The following is a 16,331-nucleotide window of genomic DNA, read 5'->3' as shown; positions in this document are numbered from 1 at the left end:
GCAAGTTTGATTATATTCTTTTTTTTTTTTCTTGATAGGTTATGTTGGAGCTAGTCTAACGAAAACAATGAAGGATTTAGAGAATTCAAGAATGGTATACCTTGACAGGTGGCATATTGAATTCAGTACGACTAACACAGAAGAACAAGGTGATCCCGTACCTTACAACATCATAAATAACTACTTCTCTATCGGTGTGGTAAGTTATGTCACAGGAGAGAATTAATAGTGGATTTGTTGAGATTATTTATATAATCACCTCAGCATAATTAAGATTACAACATACATAATTAATATCTACTTCGGTATTGGTTTGAGGTGGAAGGCATTAACTGAAATCATTGAACTTACTAAAACATTCAACTTTAGATTAAAACAGGTTATTTGATTTAATACCCATGTTGAATATTATCCTATCAAATGTACAAATTATTAATATTTGTCTTTAATAGGATGCGGCCATCGCAAACAGATTCCATCAAATGAGAGAGCGCCACCCAGAGAAGTTTAACAGTCGAATGAAAAATAAACTTTGGTATTTTGAATTTGGAACTTCAGAAACCTTTTCATCAACTTGTAAAAATTTACATGAAGATATTGACATTATGGTAAGAATTGTTACCAATCTACAATACTTCAATTTGTTTCTAAAACTGGGAAGGAAAATGACAAATCCACCTTTGAAAGCTGCACCTTTCCTTCCTTCCTTCCTCCACTCCCCATCCCTTCTTCCCACCCCATTCTTTTCTTCTTTCTACCCCATTCCTTTCTTCTTCCCCCATCCGTTCTTCCCTTCCCTTCCCTTCCCTTCCTCCCTCTTCATTCCATCATTCCTCTCCATCCCTTCCTCCCAACCTCATCCCTTTCTCCCTCCTCGTCCCTTCTTCCCTCCCTATCCATCCCTCCCTGTCCATCCCTTCCTCCCAACTTCATCCCTTTCTCCCTCCTGATCCCTTCTTCCCTCGCTATCCATTCCTCCCTCTCCCTTCCTTCATATCTGTTCCTTCCTATCCATTCCTCCCTGTCCCTTCCTCCCTATCTATTCCTTCCTATCCATTCCTTCCTATCCATTCCTCCCTGTCCCTTCATTCCTATCCGTTCCTTCCTCCCCTTCCCCCTCACACCACAGCAAACAAAAGTTCTCTTGAATTCTATCATACTAAATCCACTATAAATGCATATTGCTTTATATTGATCGTTGTTGTTGTTTTTGTTCTGCTTACTCTAGCGTAAAATACTGTCATCTAAAAAATAATCCGTCTGTGTTTAGGAGTTTTATGAGTTTTATTAGTTTTAACATTTCAAAAACAATGTGCTTTACAACATCTTTAGATTGTGAGAATTCCCACTTTACGAGCTAATCTCCTTAACCTCCTAGTCAAGGCAAAACATGTTTCTCTTACTCTTACAATTTCTTCGTTAAAAGTTTCAGTCAATTGCTCGTTAGTTTGCTTGAATCCACTTAAACTACATGGACATTTCGGATTCAGTCCACTAGTTAATCTTTTAAGCAACGTAAAGATTCATTGCACTGCGCTAATGTTTACAGGTAATTCACAAAGCATAATTCCTGAATGTCCGACCTTTATTTCGTCTTTAAAATTAAAATTCTAGTCCTCTAGAAATTGGCAAATGTCCTTCTTGTCAACATGAGTGGTACTGCAAATTATCCTAAGACAAATACAATTCTCATTTCGCATCATTGCCATTTGATAAATGGCGCATTCCGTGATATTTTCGATTGTGGAATTAAGGTAAGCAGTGATTTGAATGATGTGCGTTTAATTTATTTGAAAGGGACAAATTAATTAATGCTTACACTAAGAGCAATTGCAAGTCCGAAATCATTTCGCGAGAAGCTTCCTAAACAAATGTGTAAGTCTGAATGTTTCATAGATTTAATTTCATGATCGTTACTATGTATCGGATGCTAAACTTTTGATCTCGGTTATTTCTGAAGATATCATGTTTTTAATGCAGGCTTTTCGTACAATCCACTTGATACTTGTGCTTTTACGTTACTTTCAGTTTTTCACGAGCACTGTCATTCATTTTCAAGGTCACCATTTGACATTTTTATTGCAAAAATATTAGAACATTTCAAAGCTGCGACCAAAATGGAGTTGTATTAATTTGTATTTAGAATTTTCCCATATTTCAACACTTTCCATTCAATTACACATATTAATTAACTGAATTGTTTACCATTTGGTTTTATTTTATCAAATAGTGCGATGGTGTATCACTAGACCTCGCAAACGGGCCTTCACTTGAGGGAATTGCGATCTTGAATATCCCGAGCATCTATGGCGGATCGAACCTTTGGGGCGAGAACCCTAGCACAAAGAAGCGTGCCAGGATTGCAAAGAGGGCGCAGAAACAGAAAGATTCGGGCCACACTAATGTTGCAGCTACACAGTCAAATGTAGATCTGCTATCTGCTGAACAATGTAAGTTTACAACTAGGCTCGATGTAGGCAGGTGCCCAATAGGGAGCTTGTAATTTTGGGATAATTGACGGCATAGGACCTACGTATGTCGTCGGTCATTACCGTGACCTATATACCACCAAATAAAGTGGGGGAGAAAGAAAAAAAACACAAACTTAACTCATTTAACACATACTCAGTGTTACCCCAACACAATATGTAAGAACAACAAATTGAATTGAGCCCTTATTCACACATTGTGAAATTTTCAAAATAAATACTAAATGAATTTCATCTTAAATATATCAACAGTCTTATATGTACTAAAAAAATTGTAAAATCTCAATTTGATATCATCATTATTTTAGAATTGTGTTCTAGGAATATTAATAAACTTTTAACATTTTTATTTCCACATTTTGAATACTATAAATTGACTTTCATTTTCAATAGCAATTGGAGATAAGAAGATCGAGGTTGTAGGATTAGATAGTTCACTTCATGTTGGGCAAGTGAAAGCAGGGATTCGTTCTTCTGGGCGACGGCTTGCCCAATGCTCCACAGTCACTATACGTACACGGAAACGGTTACCTATGCAAATTGATGGTGAACCGTGGCTTCAACCACCGTGCACAGTAAGTTACAGCCAGTTACTGCTTTAAATATTTAATATGTTTTAATCGTTTGTGTTTAATGATGATAACTTAATTACTGTGTATTAATATTATTTAGTGCGTTTGATAGAATATAAAAAATTGATTTGGTTTAATTTACATGTAGTATACATAATGAATAAACAACTTTGTTTTCGGTTCATTTAATTCTTGGTGTTGAAAAACATGCATGCCCACCATTTAATAACTGAGTGTAAATGGATTACTGTATATTTTCTTACTTAAAATATTAAAAATGAATGTGCTACTAGTTAGCTATGATTAAATCTATATCATTCAAAACATGATAAATTTTCCAAACATTGTGGTAAAGTCACTGATCTGAAAACTAAAAAGAGCTAAAATTATTTTGATTATTAATAGTTTTCCATGCAACTCAATCAAATTTGCTTATAAATTTGGTTTTTAAAATTAATCAGAATAATCGCTGTCATTTAGATCATAAATAAATTAGTTGACACAAAAAAAATGGCACATCTAAGGGATTTACAAGTTATAGAGTATTGTTGAAAGTCATGTTGTTTGTGTCCTGGTTGGATATTCAACTTTTTAAAATTAATTCTTAAGGAATTAAAACATAATAACACAAGTTTCATCATTATTGCTAAGTCAATTTTGTTGAATTTACCGGATATCACTCCATATCTCCTAATTATGATTCTTCCTCTTCCTCTTTTTTTATCCCCTGTATCCATCACTTCAATCCAATTCTTTAAACATATAAAGCTCTGTCTACACTATCAAACTAGTTTGACAAAAAAGTGTGATGTGCCTAAATAGTAGTGATATTCTCAAATATAGTAGTGATATGACATCATCATGTCCATATAATGGGCACATTTGTTTGTCACATAAAGTTTGATAGAGTAGATAGAGCTTAACATCTCAATCAATTATTTTCTCCAAACTAAGATTTCCCATATAATCTTCTATTGTTTTCAAGCAAACTTTGATATTTTAATATGATATTTTATAATTCAACTGACTTAAAAGTTGCAATAAAAGTAATCTTAGCTTATTATTGAAATCTATTAAATGCTTGTTCACCAAAACATTTTGACATTTAACTGTATTAAATTGTTTTCCCCTTTATAAAATGTTTACATCAAATTGTATTAAACTTTTTTTCTAGATAAGATGTTCTTGATTATGAATTGTTAGGAAATAATATACTAATTTAGTAATAAATAATTTTGGAAGTCATTATGGGTCACAAAAGCATTACAAAAAAAATTTACATTGAAATGGTCAAATGGTTCTACATTCTAAGTTTGCCTTGAAAATTATCTATTTAAAAAAGTAGTCATAAAGATTTACTATTTAAACCAGCATTATTATCTTTTAACTTAAAGATTTATTGTCCCCCTGAAAAAATAATTCTTAACATTTTTGTTGAATATGCCATTTTAATGTAACATAATAGTTATCCACTTTTACCAAAAATTGGATCAAAAAAAAATTATTTACCTGAAAAACTGTAATTTAAAGCAAAAAATGGTCAAATTGGCTGCCAGCCAATGTATTTTTGGTTGAATTTAACCATTTATTTTGTCATTTTATAAGGGAAAACATTTTTTTTTGTTTTCGTTTTTTTCTACTAAAGTGATTAACTTTATTATTAAAAGTCTGATTTAATTAATCTTCATTTTTCATGTTTTTGTTTTTTCATCTTTAAAGTTTGGAAACTAGTCTCTTTAATTTGTTATGATTGCTTTCCGCTACAAATTTTATTTATTTGCCATACTTATTTTACTGCTTTGATTGGACAAAAAGAATTTTCATGTCGATGGCCACTAACTTCTTGCATTGAATACTTTTAATTTAGTGCTACTCAAAATGATCAATTACTTAATCAATTATTTATCTCCGATTAGTCAGATATTGACGTATCAAATTTATCAAAATGGTTTTTTATTGTACATTGTCCATCAGGAGTATTTACTATCTGGAAGTCATTAGGAAAAAGTATGTATCAATTTTAAAGACATTTCGCTGTCTTTTGATAGATTTACATTACATTGTTATGTAATATATTTGAAAGACTATAGTCGAATAGTTTACAAGCAAAATAGACATACTAGCTCATTTACTCATTTATTCAATCAAATAATACAATTGAAGGATGTGTCTTTACTATCGCCGCTCTTTCTGTCTCAAAGTAGTTAATTTACAGACTGATTGCCCGAGTAATTTTACTCGAATCTCTCTAGTATGTTGCCTCGCTTGTTTTTCATTTATTCTTCGACCTTTTGTACCATCTGTGAACTTTAACAGAGAAATGAGAATGTCAACAAACTACGATTTAAAACCCCCCGTCCTTCACCCCTTTAAAAGACGATGTATACTCATTTGTAAATTGTCCTTTTGAAATAATCCTTGTAGACTGAGATGTATAGCTATGAAGATTAAGATGATCAGTTACGTTTAAGCCTTTTCCTCTTTTTTCCCCTTATCTATTTTCCTGTTAGATTTTGTTATACAACCATCAGAAATAGTTTATTTGCCTTTTTCTATTGATCTATAGGTTTCTTGTTGTGAAACGTTGTTCAACTTGAAAAATGTTTTTTTACTTAAAGCCTGATTAATATTATGCACAAAAGAAAAACACAATTACTGTATTACAACGTTTTAAATATAATTAGCAGTGGGTTAAAATGTCTACTGTGGTCTTTGGTTCAAATCCAGTGACATGCCTCAAAGTTTTTGTCAAGTATTAGATGTTCTGTTGATTATCTGTTAAAATTAAAAATGAATAAATAATAGTAATGATCTACTGCCAGGGTTGTAACTCATGAATTTTACTACTCGACTCCCTAAGCCTCAAATGAGAATTAACATGATATAGTTTATCCATCCTATCACGTTACTTGCTGTTATAGATTTGTATGAAATACTTTTTTTTTTTAAAGAATTTATGTGTTGATAAACTACAATACTAAGCAACAATATTGAATCAAGTTTAATCCTTTTATTAATATTGCATGTTATGATATTAAATTTTTGCTAGAAACCTTTATTTTGAACTATAATCCATGAGAAATGATCCCTTTACCAGAAAATGATGAAAAATATCCTGCGGAAGGAGGAGACATGTAAAATGTAGGATATATCACCAACATGTATGAATGCATACATCATGAAAAAAGGGTATATTTAGTTTTTTTATAAGGCATTAATCATTGTCATTGTGGCTTGACACACCACGATGTGTGTTTTGCAAACTACATTTTAGGGTTTTGCTTGTTTTTGCAATTTAAGAAGTTTAAGGTTACAATGGGTATGTGTACAGCAACATTTAATCAACATTTATTTGAAAGTTGATTTTAGAAATCACCATTTTTTAAAATGTGTATTTAATAAGATTAACATTAATAACATAACATTTTAGTTCATTTTTTATTGTGAAAGTGTGTGTGTTTTGTTTTTTGTTTTTTTCAAATTCCAACACATGAATTTACTAGGTAGCATCATGTAAGATATTCAGAAATTTCACATTTTGTGGGTATAAAAACAGAAATAATTAATGTTCTGTGCCTGATGTGTTTATATATGTAAAAAAAGTATTTCTTTGGAGATCCCGCTTCGTGAATTAATATACTGAAAGATGTGGGCATATCAATTTCATTTCTGGTGTGTGTGCGTACAATTGAGGGACTAGTGCTGTTTCCACGTACCACGCCAAGAATGTTAAAGAGTCGCTATCCAATAGGATTTGAACAAAACCATTACAGCCCCAGTGGTCTAATGGTTAGGACATCTGCATATCAAGCAGAAGGTTCCGGGTTCGAATCTCGGTTGGGGTGACTTTAATGGGGTGACTCATTCTCTCGTTTCAAACTATAATGTATTTATATAATAATAATAATAACATTAACTAGAATTTAATTCGTCACTTTGACGAATTATAGGTGATCATTTTACTGAAATTATTTTTTTTTAAACATGCACGTACGTTAACATACGATCGGAAAATGTTGATGTATGCCATCCTATTATATACGCTTATAGTGCTGAGTTGTGTCTATATGCCATATGTACAGTATATACTGTATATCTATATACAGTGTAGCATAGGTGAAATTACGGGACACACATCATGTTCTAATTTTTTGGTATGATGGAATTATCAAAATAAACTTGAAGATGACAATTTCGAAAGATAATTAATTGAGCAAATAAATATAAGGATTGGAAGAGAATTTGACACGTAGAAGCGCAATGCGCGCTCTTTGAAATTTGTATAACTTCGACTAAAGAAATTTAAAAACAACGTTTTAACTTCAACTAGCCATATGATAACATCACAACATCCGTATGAATGTGAATTCAAATCTACATTTCATCAGCTTTCATAGTAAATTATAATCATCAAGGTCACATTTAATTCGGAAGAGCTGTAAGATATTCAAATGTATGGTGTAGGTGAAATTACACGACCTACGTTATTCAAGGTTTTACGCGTGATGACGTCATCAAAATGAAAATGTTGACAACTCATGAGAAAGATAATTATATGAGCAATCATATACAAAAAATTGAGCGAAAATCGGGCGCAAAATAACCGAGATGCGCTCAGTTGAATGTGATAATCTATGACAAAAGAGAAAAAAACCTAATTTTTAAATTCAAGTGGCCATGTGATGACGTAATACCATTTTGTACGTCTAATGTGTATATACATTTATATCTACAACTCAATGGCTTCCCGAATAAGTTAAAAAATTTAGGGGTCATCGTCCATTCTGAAGAGTTATTTTCATTTTAAAAAAGACATATTTTTCACCATTTTCAGAACTTTTGTGAAATTAATGTGCGCATTTTGTCATTTTTAACATGCTCGTATAGCGTTATTTTAAGTCGGAACGAACTCAAATTCGGTGAATGTACTAAGGATGGTGAGTAGAATGCGATTTCTACAAAAAATCGTATTTTTATGCTTTTTAAGAATCGCGCGCTCAAAAACGCATTTTTGCGCAGTAATTTTTTGAAACACGCAAATGGCCTAATTCATGCTCTAAATTGATTAAAACTTAATTTTGAGCTTTTTAAATTTTGAACGCGCGATTTTACGCGCATGACCCTACGTGCGCGTGCGTTTTTACTTGCTAATATTTTTACCCTTGACCTGAAGTTTACGTGTAATAAATTTCATTAATATGTGATAATGAATTATGGAGATATGATTGATAATGTGATTTCACAAAATGGCGTATAAATAACGTCACGGATGAGTGATCACGCTGAAAAGCTTATTAGGACTAAGTTAAAGTATTTGAAAGACATTGTGAAATTTTGGTAATCATTGACATTAAACTTTTTTAGATATTTGTTACACAAAATAGTGCCCAGAAACAATAATAACAATAAAGATTTGATACAATAACAATAGGTGATCATTTTATTCTAAATGATCACCTAATAATAACTAAACAATATATACACTTCAGAACATCTAATAATTGTACAGTATCGTTTGATAGGGGGTGGGGGGGGGGACATGAGGAGAATGAGCCCCCATCTAGGTCTGCCATTGAGATGTTAGAATATGTGGCTGATGGAAGTTAGCGCTTGCTTACTAGAAAAAGAAACGCATGAATAATTTGTATTGAGTTCTACATTTCATATCCCTGTCTTAAAATGTTTCAGTTTTGCACTTTTGCCCAGATTTAGAATTCTCAAAATGATGGACGATTGCAAATTGAACGATGAGAGATTGAGTGTATGTTGCCTCGTGGAACACAAGAGGGAGTGCATGTAGCACTTGTCTTGTTGTTTCACAGAACACCCATGAACTTCATTTAATCTGGGGCATAGCTATGCAGTTGTGTACATCATTTAGTTTACCAAGTTCTGTACATTTGCTGCATGCAATTTTTGAGACAAGCTCTTATTTAAAGTTACACCTCATCATTCTTGGGGAACAAGTAAAATGATGGTTCGTTTCGTTCATTTTCCTTCTGCTATAACATTTTCTCTTTCACCTTTATTCCATCAAAGGGTACCTGGAATACTCTTTTTATTAGGTGATCATTTAGAATAAAATGATCACCTATTGTTATTGTATAAAATCTTTATTATTATTTTTTTTTTTTTTTTTTTTTTCTTTTTATTGTTTCTGTACACTATTTTGTGTAACAATTATCTCAAAAAGTTTAATGTCAATGATTACAAAAATTTCAGAATATCTTTCAAATAATATAACTTAATCCTAATAAGCTTTCCAGAGTGGTCACTCATCCGTGACGACATTTATACGCCATTTTGCGAAATCACATTATCAATCATATCTCCATAATTCATTATCACATATTAATGAAATTCACTACACGTAAACTTCAGATCAAGGGTAAAAATATTAGCAAATAAAAACGCACGCGCACGTAGGTTCATGCGCGTGATATCGCGCGTTAAAAATTTAAAACGCTCAAAATTAGGTTTTGATCAATTTAGAGCATGAATTAGGCCATTTGCGTGTTTCAAAAAATTACTGCGCAAAAATGCGTTTTTGCGCGCGCGATACTTAAAAAGCGTAAAAAATATGAATTTTTTTTACAAATCTCATTCTACTCACCATCCTTAGTACATTCACCAAATTTGAGTCAGTTCCGACTTAAAATAACGCTATACGAGCACGTTAAAAATGACAAAATGCGCACATTAATTTTACAAAAGTTCTGAAAATGGTGAAAAATAGGTCTTTTTTAGAATGAAAATAATTCTTCAGAATGCAAGATGACCCCCGATTTTTTTAACTTATTCTGGAAGCCATTGAGTTGTAGATATGAATTCATGTACACATTTTACGTACAAAATGTTTTGACGTCATCAAATGGCCACTTGAATTAAAAAATTAGGATTTGTTATCTTTTTGTGTAGATTATGACATTCAACAGAGCGCATCTTGGTTATGTGTGCTCGAATTTCGCACAACTTTCAGTATGTGCTTGCTTAATTAATATTCTTTATCATGAGTTGACACTATCTTCATTTTAATGACGTCATCACGCGTAAAAACTTGAATAACGTAGGCCGTGTAATTTCACCTTCGCAGTAAATTTGAATATCTTACAGCTCTTCAGAATTGAAGGTTACCTTGATGATTATAATTTATTATGAAAGCTGACGAAATGTAGATATTAATTCAAATAAAAATTAAGCCTATCGGATGTTGTGACGTTAACATATGGCCAGTTGAAGTGAAAAAGTAGTTTTTTCATATTTTTCGTCAAAGTTATACACAATTCAAAGAGCGCGCACAGCGCTTCTACGTGCCAAATTTTTTTCCAAATCTTATATTTTTTTGCTCAATTAATTATCTTTCGAAATTGTCATCTTAAAGTTTAGTTTGATAACGTCATCATGCCAAAAAATTAGAACATGTGTGTCCCGTAATTTCACCTATGCTACACTGTATATAGATATACAGTATATACTGTACATATTGTATATGGCATATAGGCACAACTCAGCACTATAAGCATATAATAGGATGGCATACATCAACATTTTCCGATCGTATGTTAACGTACGTGCATGTTTAAAAAAAATTAATTTCAGTAAAATGATAAAAATGATCACCTATAATTCGTCAAAGTGACGAATTAAATTCTAGTTCAATCTTAGGTTTGTTGGATAGTTTTTCGATTCATGAAAAATGAAACTCAACCCTGATTTGGATTTTCAGATATCTTATAGTGACTTTTAGTTTTCATGAGACTGTGTAGCTGTCGAGTTGTAAAGTAATTCTGTGCATGTTTGGAAACATATGAGATGCACAGAATAGCCCCATGGTGGGTATAGTCTGAAAGAACACCAATTCCATTCAATCAGTTGAGGTTGTTTACTTTGTTTGTTAGAAGTCAGTTTCTTGTTAGATATTAATTTCTTGTTAGTTGTTAGATTCTGATTACTTAATTTCATTATTACTTTTAGCCTGTTGCAGCTTTTATTTATTTATTTATTTTTTTTTTTCAAAAAACCTGAAATGTTTTTCCAACCAATCCTGTGGCAATAAATTATCCTTTGTGTTAGAAATTGTAAAATGTGCGTTAGAATAACAGATGATAAATAGACGTGATGTGTTGTCTACATTTATAGTTTAATAACGTGCAGATCCCTAGAGCTAGACTTGGACGCAGTAAGACTGCAATCAAACATGTTAATGTGCAAATTGTCTGCTAACACAATAATATTCTAACACTTAACGTGTAAATACCATATAGATTGGTGTCCAGGCCACACTTTCTTGCTCATTAAGGCACTAATTCCTTTGGACAAAGTAAACCTAATTGCTTGCACAATTTCACGTACGAGAAGAACTCGTCACCCAAGTACGCTAACGCAAAATGCACATTAGTTGTGTATGGGATAATTAGTGAAGGCTTTAAGTATACACATAGGTACGATTAGAAACAAGTTAAATTGTTGTAAAATTTCTACGTCAACTTTTCTGTTTTATAAACTTACAAATGCATATTTATAAAAATGATTTCCTTACAATTAACATAATTGATATTATAATATTTATTGACTTTAGTTTATATTGCAATAGTATTTTTGGTGAATCAAGTCTCGTTTTTAAAATATAATTTATCTGTCGTTTATTTTCATCATTATAAAGTTTAAGTTGATTTTTAAAACAAAGAATCTTTAAAGTCATCAATAACAATTTCAAAAGAAATAAAATTTCAATTTTTGATCAAATATAGCAAAAGGCATCAATCTTAATCTCTTCACAGCTGTACAATGTGCACTAGGCTAAAATATCATGTGACTTAAAACATAAAGTCGTCGGCGTAAGTCTACGCACCCTGTGGCTCACTCGTGACAGATAGAGCGCCGTTCAAAAATGAGTAAGATTTATTTTAGCATGGACTTTAAGAAAGCCATATACAATTGAGGCAATGGAACAAAGTGGAGAAAAAAGTAATTAATAGTTGGACATTGATAAATAAAGTTGAATATCTCAGGCAGTGAAATGACGTTAGTTAATGGCTTTAGATTATTCTACATTGTACATACGTTTACCATTGTTGAAATTCTTTGATATGAATAACATTATTACCATCGTTTATTATCTTTTGATCGGAAACTTCAAGATTAATGGGATAATATTATCATTGCAGTACATTAGTTTTTTTGTTATCTTGTTTAGTCATGAGTTTTTCTTCTAATGCTACTACATTTTTGAATAATTTGTTTTTTCTCTTAATTCGTTCTTTATTTAATCAATCAATTAAACATAATAACGACCATAGTAATATTATATAGTACAATGATTTTTTTTAAAATAATAATAGAAATAATATTATGATATAGCCTAATTTACAATTTTTGGCCATTAATAATAAAAGATAACAATAAATTAAGAAAGATAAATTGTTTTAAACAATTATAAAGTAATAAATAAGTACAAGTAAATTGATAAATCAAATAAATTTTTATTCCATAAACCTAAACATAAGGTTATTATATAGTACAATGATTTTTTTTTAACATAATAATAGAAATAATATTATGATATAGCCTAATTTACAATTTGGCCATTAATAATAAAAGATAACAATAAACTAAGAAAGAAAGATAAATTGTTTTAAACAAGTATAAAGTAATAAATAAGTACAAGTAAATTGATAAATCAAATCAATTTTTATTCCATAAACTTAAATGTACAGAACGTCATCAAAGGTTATGGAAAAGGGAACTCAAAATAGTAATACAATACAATTATTAATATTTACTCTTTATTTTGACGGATTGCATTTTCAGTAATGTAGTACTGATTTTCTGTGAAAAGGTTTACAAGAGTATAATTAAAATTTAAAAAAGTAAAAACACAATACATCTACAGTATATCTACAAAGTTAACAAAATGAAAAATAATCTTAAAGATGTATTGTCCCTATGACTAATTCCAAAAAAATAAAAAATAACAGATTTCGAAAAAAGTGGTTCATTTTGAAGTATCATAATAGTTATTAACTATCACGATCTGTGTGAGAACACCTTCTCACCTTTACCAGTTGTAAACAATCCTAATTAGCATATGCATAATGCGTACTCGTGGTTTGAAATCTTTGTTTACTTTCGCTCGCGAAGATTTTCCAGACGAAATGTAATCAAACTAATTTACCTGTTAATTACGTAAACTTGTTGCTTTTGGCTTGAATTTTCGACTTAAAGTGAATAACTTTAATATTACTTTGATATGGCCAATTTAATTTTTTTGTGTTTCAAGGGACAATACATCTTTAAAGTAAAAGAAAAATAATAATAAATACACAAGACACATTAATAGCTAATGATGACATTTTGGTTGATTCAAATGTATTTTTACATTCATTTTTTCAGTTGTATTTATTCAAATTTCAGTTGTCAAAGATCTTATTTTGTTGCTGTTCCTATGTATTTATAATATAATCAATAGAATTGATGAATGAAATGTAAAAATAGTGCTTAATGACTTTGTTATCAAGATATTGAACAAAATATATTCAAAGTTTTGACAAGGCTTTGACAAATGAAGTAAAGAAGACAGAGTTTTAAGATAAATATATTTTTATAAAGATATATTGTTGAAATTACATTTCATGTTCATATTTTTCTTTTAAATTAAGATATATTGACAAAGGAAATGTATTTGTTTATGACATCTTTGTTAAAAATTTTATTTTTCTGTGTCACGATAAAGTTATTAATTTAACAAAATGACACATTGAATATAATGTATTTGTCTTTACATAAACAGTATATGACATTAACGTTTATCATTGCTGTTATATTTAGTATAGAAAACATTGTTTTTACACAATTTATTTGTTTTCTGTCTGTGGAGGCAGTTAAAATGTGTTAAAAGACTGCTTCCTTTTCTAAACAATGTAAAACATAATTAGTGTTTATATTTCTTTTGATCAAAAGGTGATTGATCTATTCCAATTTTAACTTCAGATGCACATACAAGCTTCTATTTTGTAGAAATAATAATAATTTTTGTAGAAATGTGTTAACAAACAGAAATGTGTTAACATACACCACAAAGCTTTTCACAAAAATCTTAACTGAAGTTGAGGAGTAACAAGTGTCAAAATTAATCTACTGCAGTTACTGGAGTAATTCATTTTGTCTGCTCTTTAATCATATTAATATATTTAATATAAATCATAATTATATGATTGTAAAAAATAACAATCATATATATTAATTCGTCTCTGCATCACCACCACACATTAATCTCAAAACAAAATGTGTAAAACCAACTCATTCCAACACAGTATAAGATACTCCGAACCCACACTGTGGAATAATCTACCACCCACCATTTTAGACTCTGCCTCTTATAATATATTTTTTTTTAAATTAAAAATTATATCTTTTCTTACTTGTCTTTTCCATACAGTTTTTTTTTTTTAATTTATTTATTTATTCTTTTTTAAATGTCCTATTCATTATAAATTTATTTTTTTGTTATGGCTTGCCCAACACATGATGTTATCATCTTTTAGGACATCTGCCTTCAAACTCTGACTGACTATATTATTATTTTATTGAATTTTACTTAATTGTCTTTCATGTCAGAGTCTGTAAATTAAAGTAAGTAATGCAGTAACTGTAGTCGAATGATTATCATTTTCAGATTTCAGATTCATATAACAGTATACCGTACTACAATCAAAACTCAATATCCTTATTGATAATATTGTTTTATTTTCCAGATTGCTATTACCCACAAAAACAGCTCACCCATGCTGGTTGGACCACCTCCCAAAAAGGGCTTCCAAGGCCTGCGTAAAATTCTATCGTTTGGCCGTTCAAATGCCGATATTACCGAAGATGCCATGCTGTGAAAATCGACTAGAATAACGTGGGGAAAATTAAAAAGAAAAAAATGAATATATGGTGGTGTTGATTTCATTTGACCAAATTGTGTACTAGAAGAAAATGAGTTAATTAAATATGTAAATTAGGTATATGTATTTTAATCAATAGGCATTCACGATGAATAGTATAATTGGGCGAGAACACTTAAGTGGTGTTTCTATTGTAAGTTTATTTGTATGGTGTTTATCGTCAGTCTATTATCTTTCTCAACATTTTAAATAAAAACCTTTAAATAGCTAGATTCATTGAAACTCGTGTTCAACATTTGTATGTCTATTTGCTTGCTTTTCCTTTACTGTAGTTTTTTATATCTTAATAATGTATCCAATATGGTTTTTTTTCTCTTTATTTTATCTTGGTTATTTATACAAATGAGATGATTTTAAAACAGTATTTTAACACTTACTTAAGTTATAATATTTAGGATCAGTGGCTGTATTTACCAATCACACTTAAGTGAGATATTTCTGTTAAAGTATTTCACTATAAGTCAATAATGTAAGGATTTCTTTTAAAAGTGGTACTCACTTAAAAGAATTTTTAAATGTTAAGAGTTTTTTTTCTCGGCCTAAGTGTAAATACTGAATACAGGCACAGAACCTTGGGAAAATAGAATTTAAAAGTGTTGTTTATTGTTATCGTGCGGACATGGCTTTATTTCCTAGTGTGGATCAGCCCCTTGAATTACCAAATATCTCTGTAGTCAATGGAATACTCCAGCCTACAAGTGTCAAATCGTATCTTGGTTATATATCATGGAGAAATAAGTTACAATTACTTATTTTTCTGTGATTATAGAATTTCTTTAGAATCACCAACATTTTTTTTAGAAAAATTACTGAATGATGCAAGACATTTGATATATTGTATTAAAGTTGGTTTTTTTTTTCATCTTTTACCAAATTGTTAAATAAAATATAAATCCTTATCAAACTGATTATTAATAATAAAACAAACTCTTATATCTTAGTTGTAAAAAAATTTAAAATAGAGGTTTTTGGGAAATTTTTATTAGACAGGTTATGGTTATGGTTTTTTTTTAAATATTTATTTTTTCTAAATTAATTTATAGATGAGGCCTATCAGCTTGTATTGCTTTTAGACTAATGTTTCTTTTGCATTAAACATTATCTAATATTTTGGCTACTTACTAAATCTTATATATTTTTCTAGTATAGATATCTTATGGACAAACTTTATGTTTCTTAAATAGTTGTTATACGAACGTTGTTTACATTTTCTGTTTATTTTTACATATTTTAAGGCAATTAACACCATAAGTGGGATTATGAATTTGGCAGTTTTAATATTTTGCATATCATTTTACAATTTTTAAAAAGGATATACAGTA

At 30.2% G+C, this 16,331-nt stretch overlaps 1 protein-coding gene across 4 annotated transcripts in view; it reads left to right on the top strand.

Moving 5' to 3' along the window:
* LOC144841477 (diacylglycerol kinase beta-like) overlaps window positions 1–15,807 on the top strand; it is a 108,995-nt gene extending 93,188 nt beyond the window's left edge. For all 4 annotated transcript variants that reach the window (XM_078697835.1, XM_078697826.1, XM_078697816.1 and 1 more), the window contains 5 exons: window positions 39–199; window positions 453–608; window positions 2,231–2,450; window positions 2,883–3,064; window positions 14,815–15,807. In XM_078697835.1, the coding sequence (XP_078553961.1) occupies window positions 39–199; window positions 453–608; window positions 2,231–2,450; window positions 2,883–3,064; window positions 14,815–14,946 (851 nt within the window). In that variant the 3' untranslated portion in view covers window positions 14,947–15,807. The remainder of the gene's footprint in view (window positions 1–38; window positions 200–452; window positions 609–2,230; window positions 2,451–2,882; window positions 3,065–14,814) is intronic.
* The last annotated feature ends 524 nt before the right edge of the window (window positions 15,808–16,331 follow it).

The sequence above is a fragment of the Antedon bifida genome, chromosome 1 (genome assembly GCF_963402885.1).
Source record: "Antedon bifida chromosome 1, ecAntBifi1.1, whole genome shotgun sequence".
Classification (NCBI taxonomy): Eukaryota; Metazoa; Echinodermata; class Crinoidea; order Comatulida; family Antedonidae; genus Antedon; species Antedon bifida.
The sequence above is the reverse complement of the archived record's forward strand: the minus strand, read 5'-3'. Positions and strand labels throughout refer to the sequence as shown.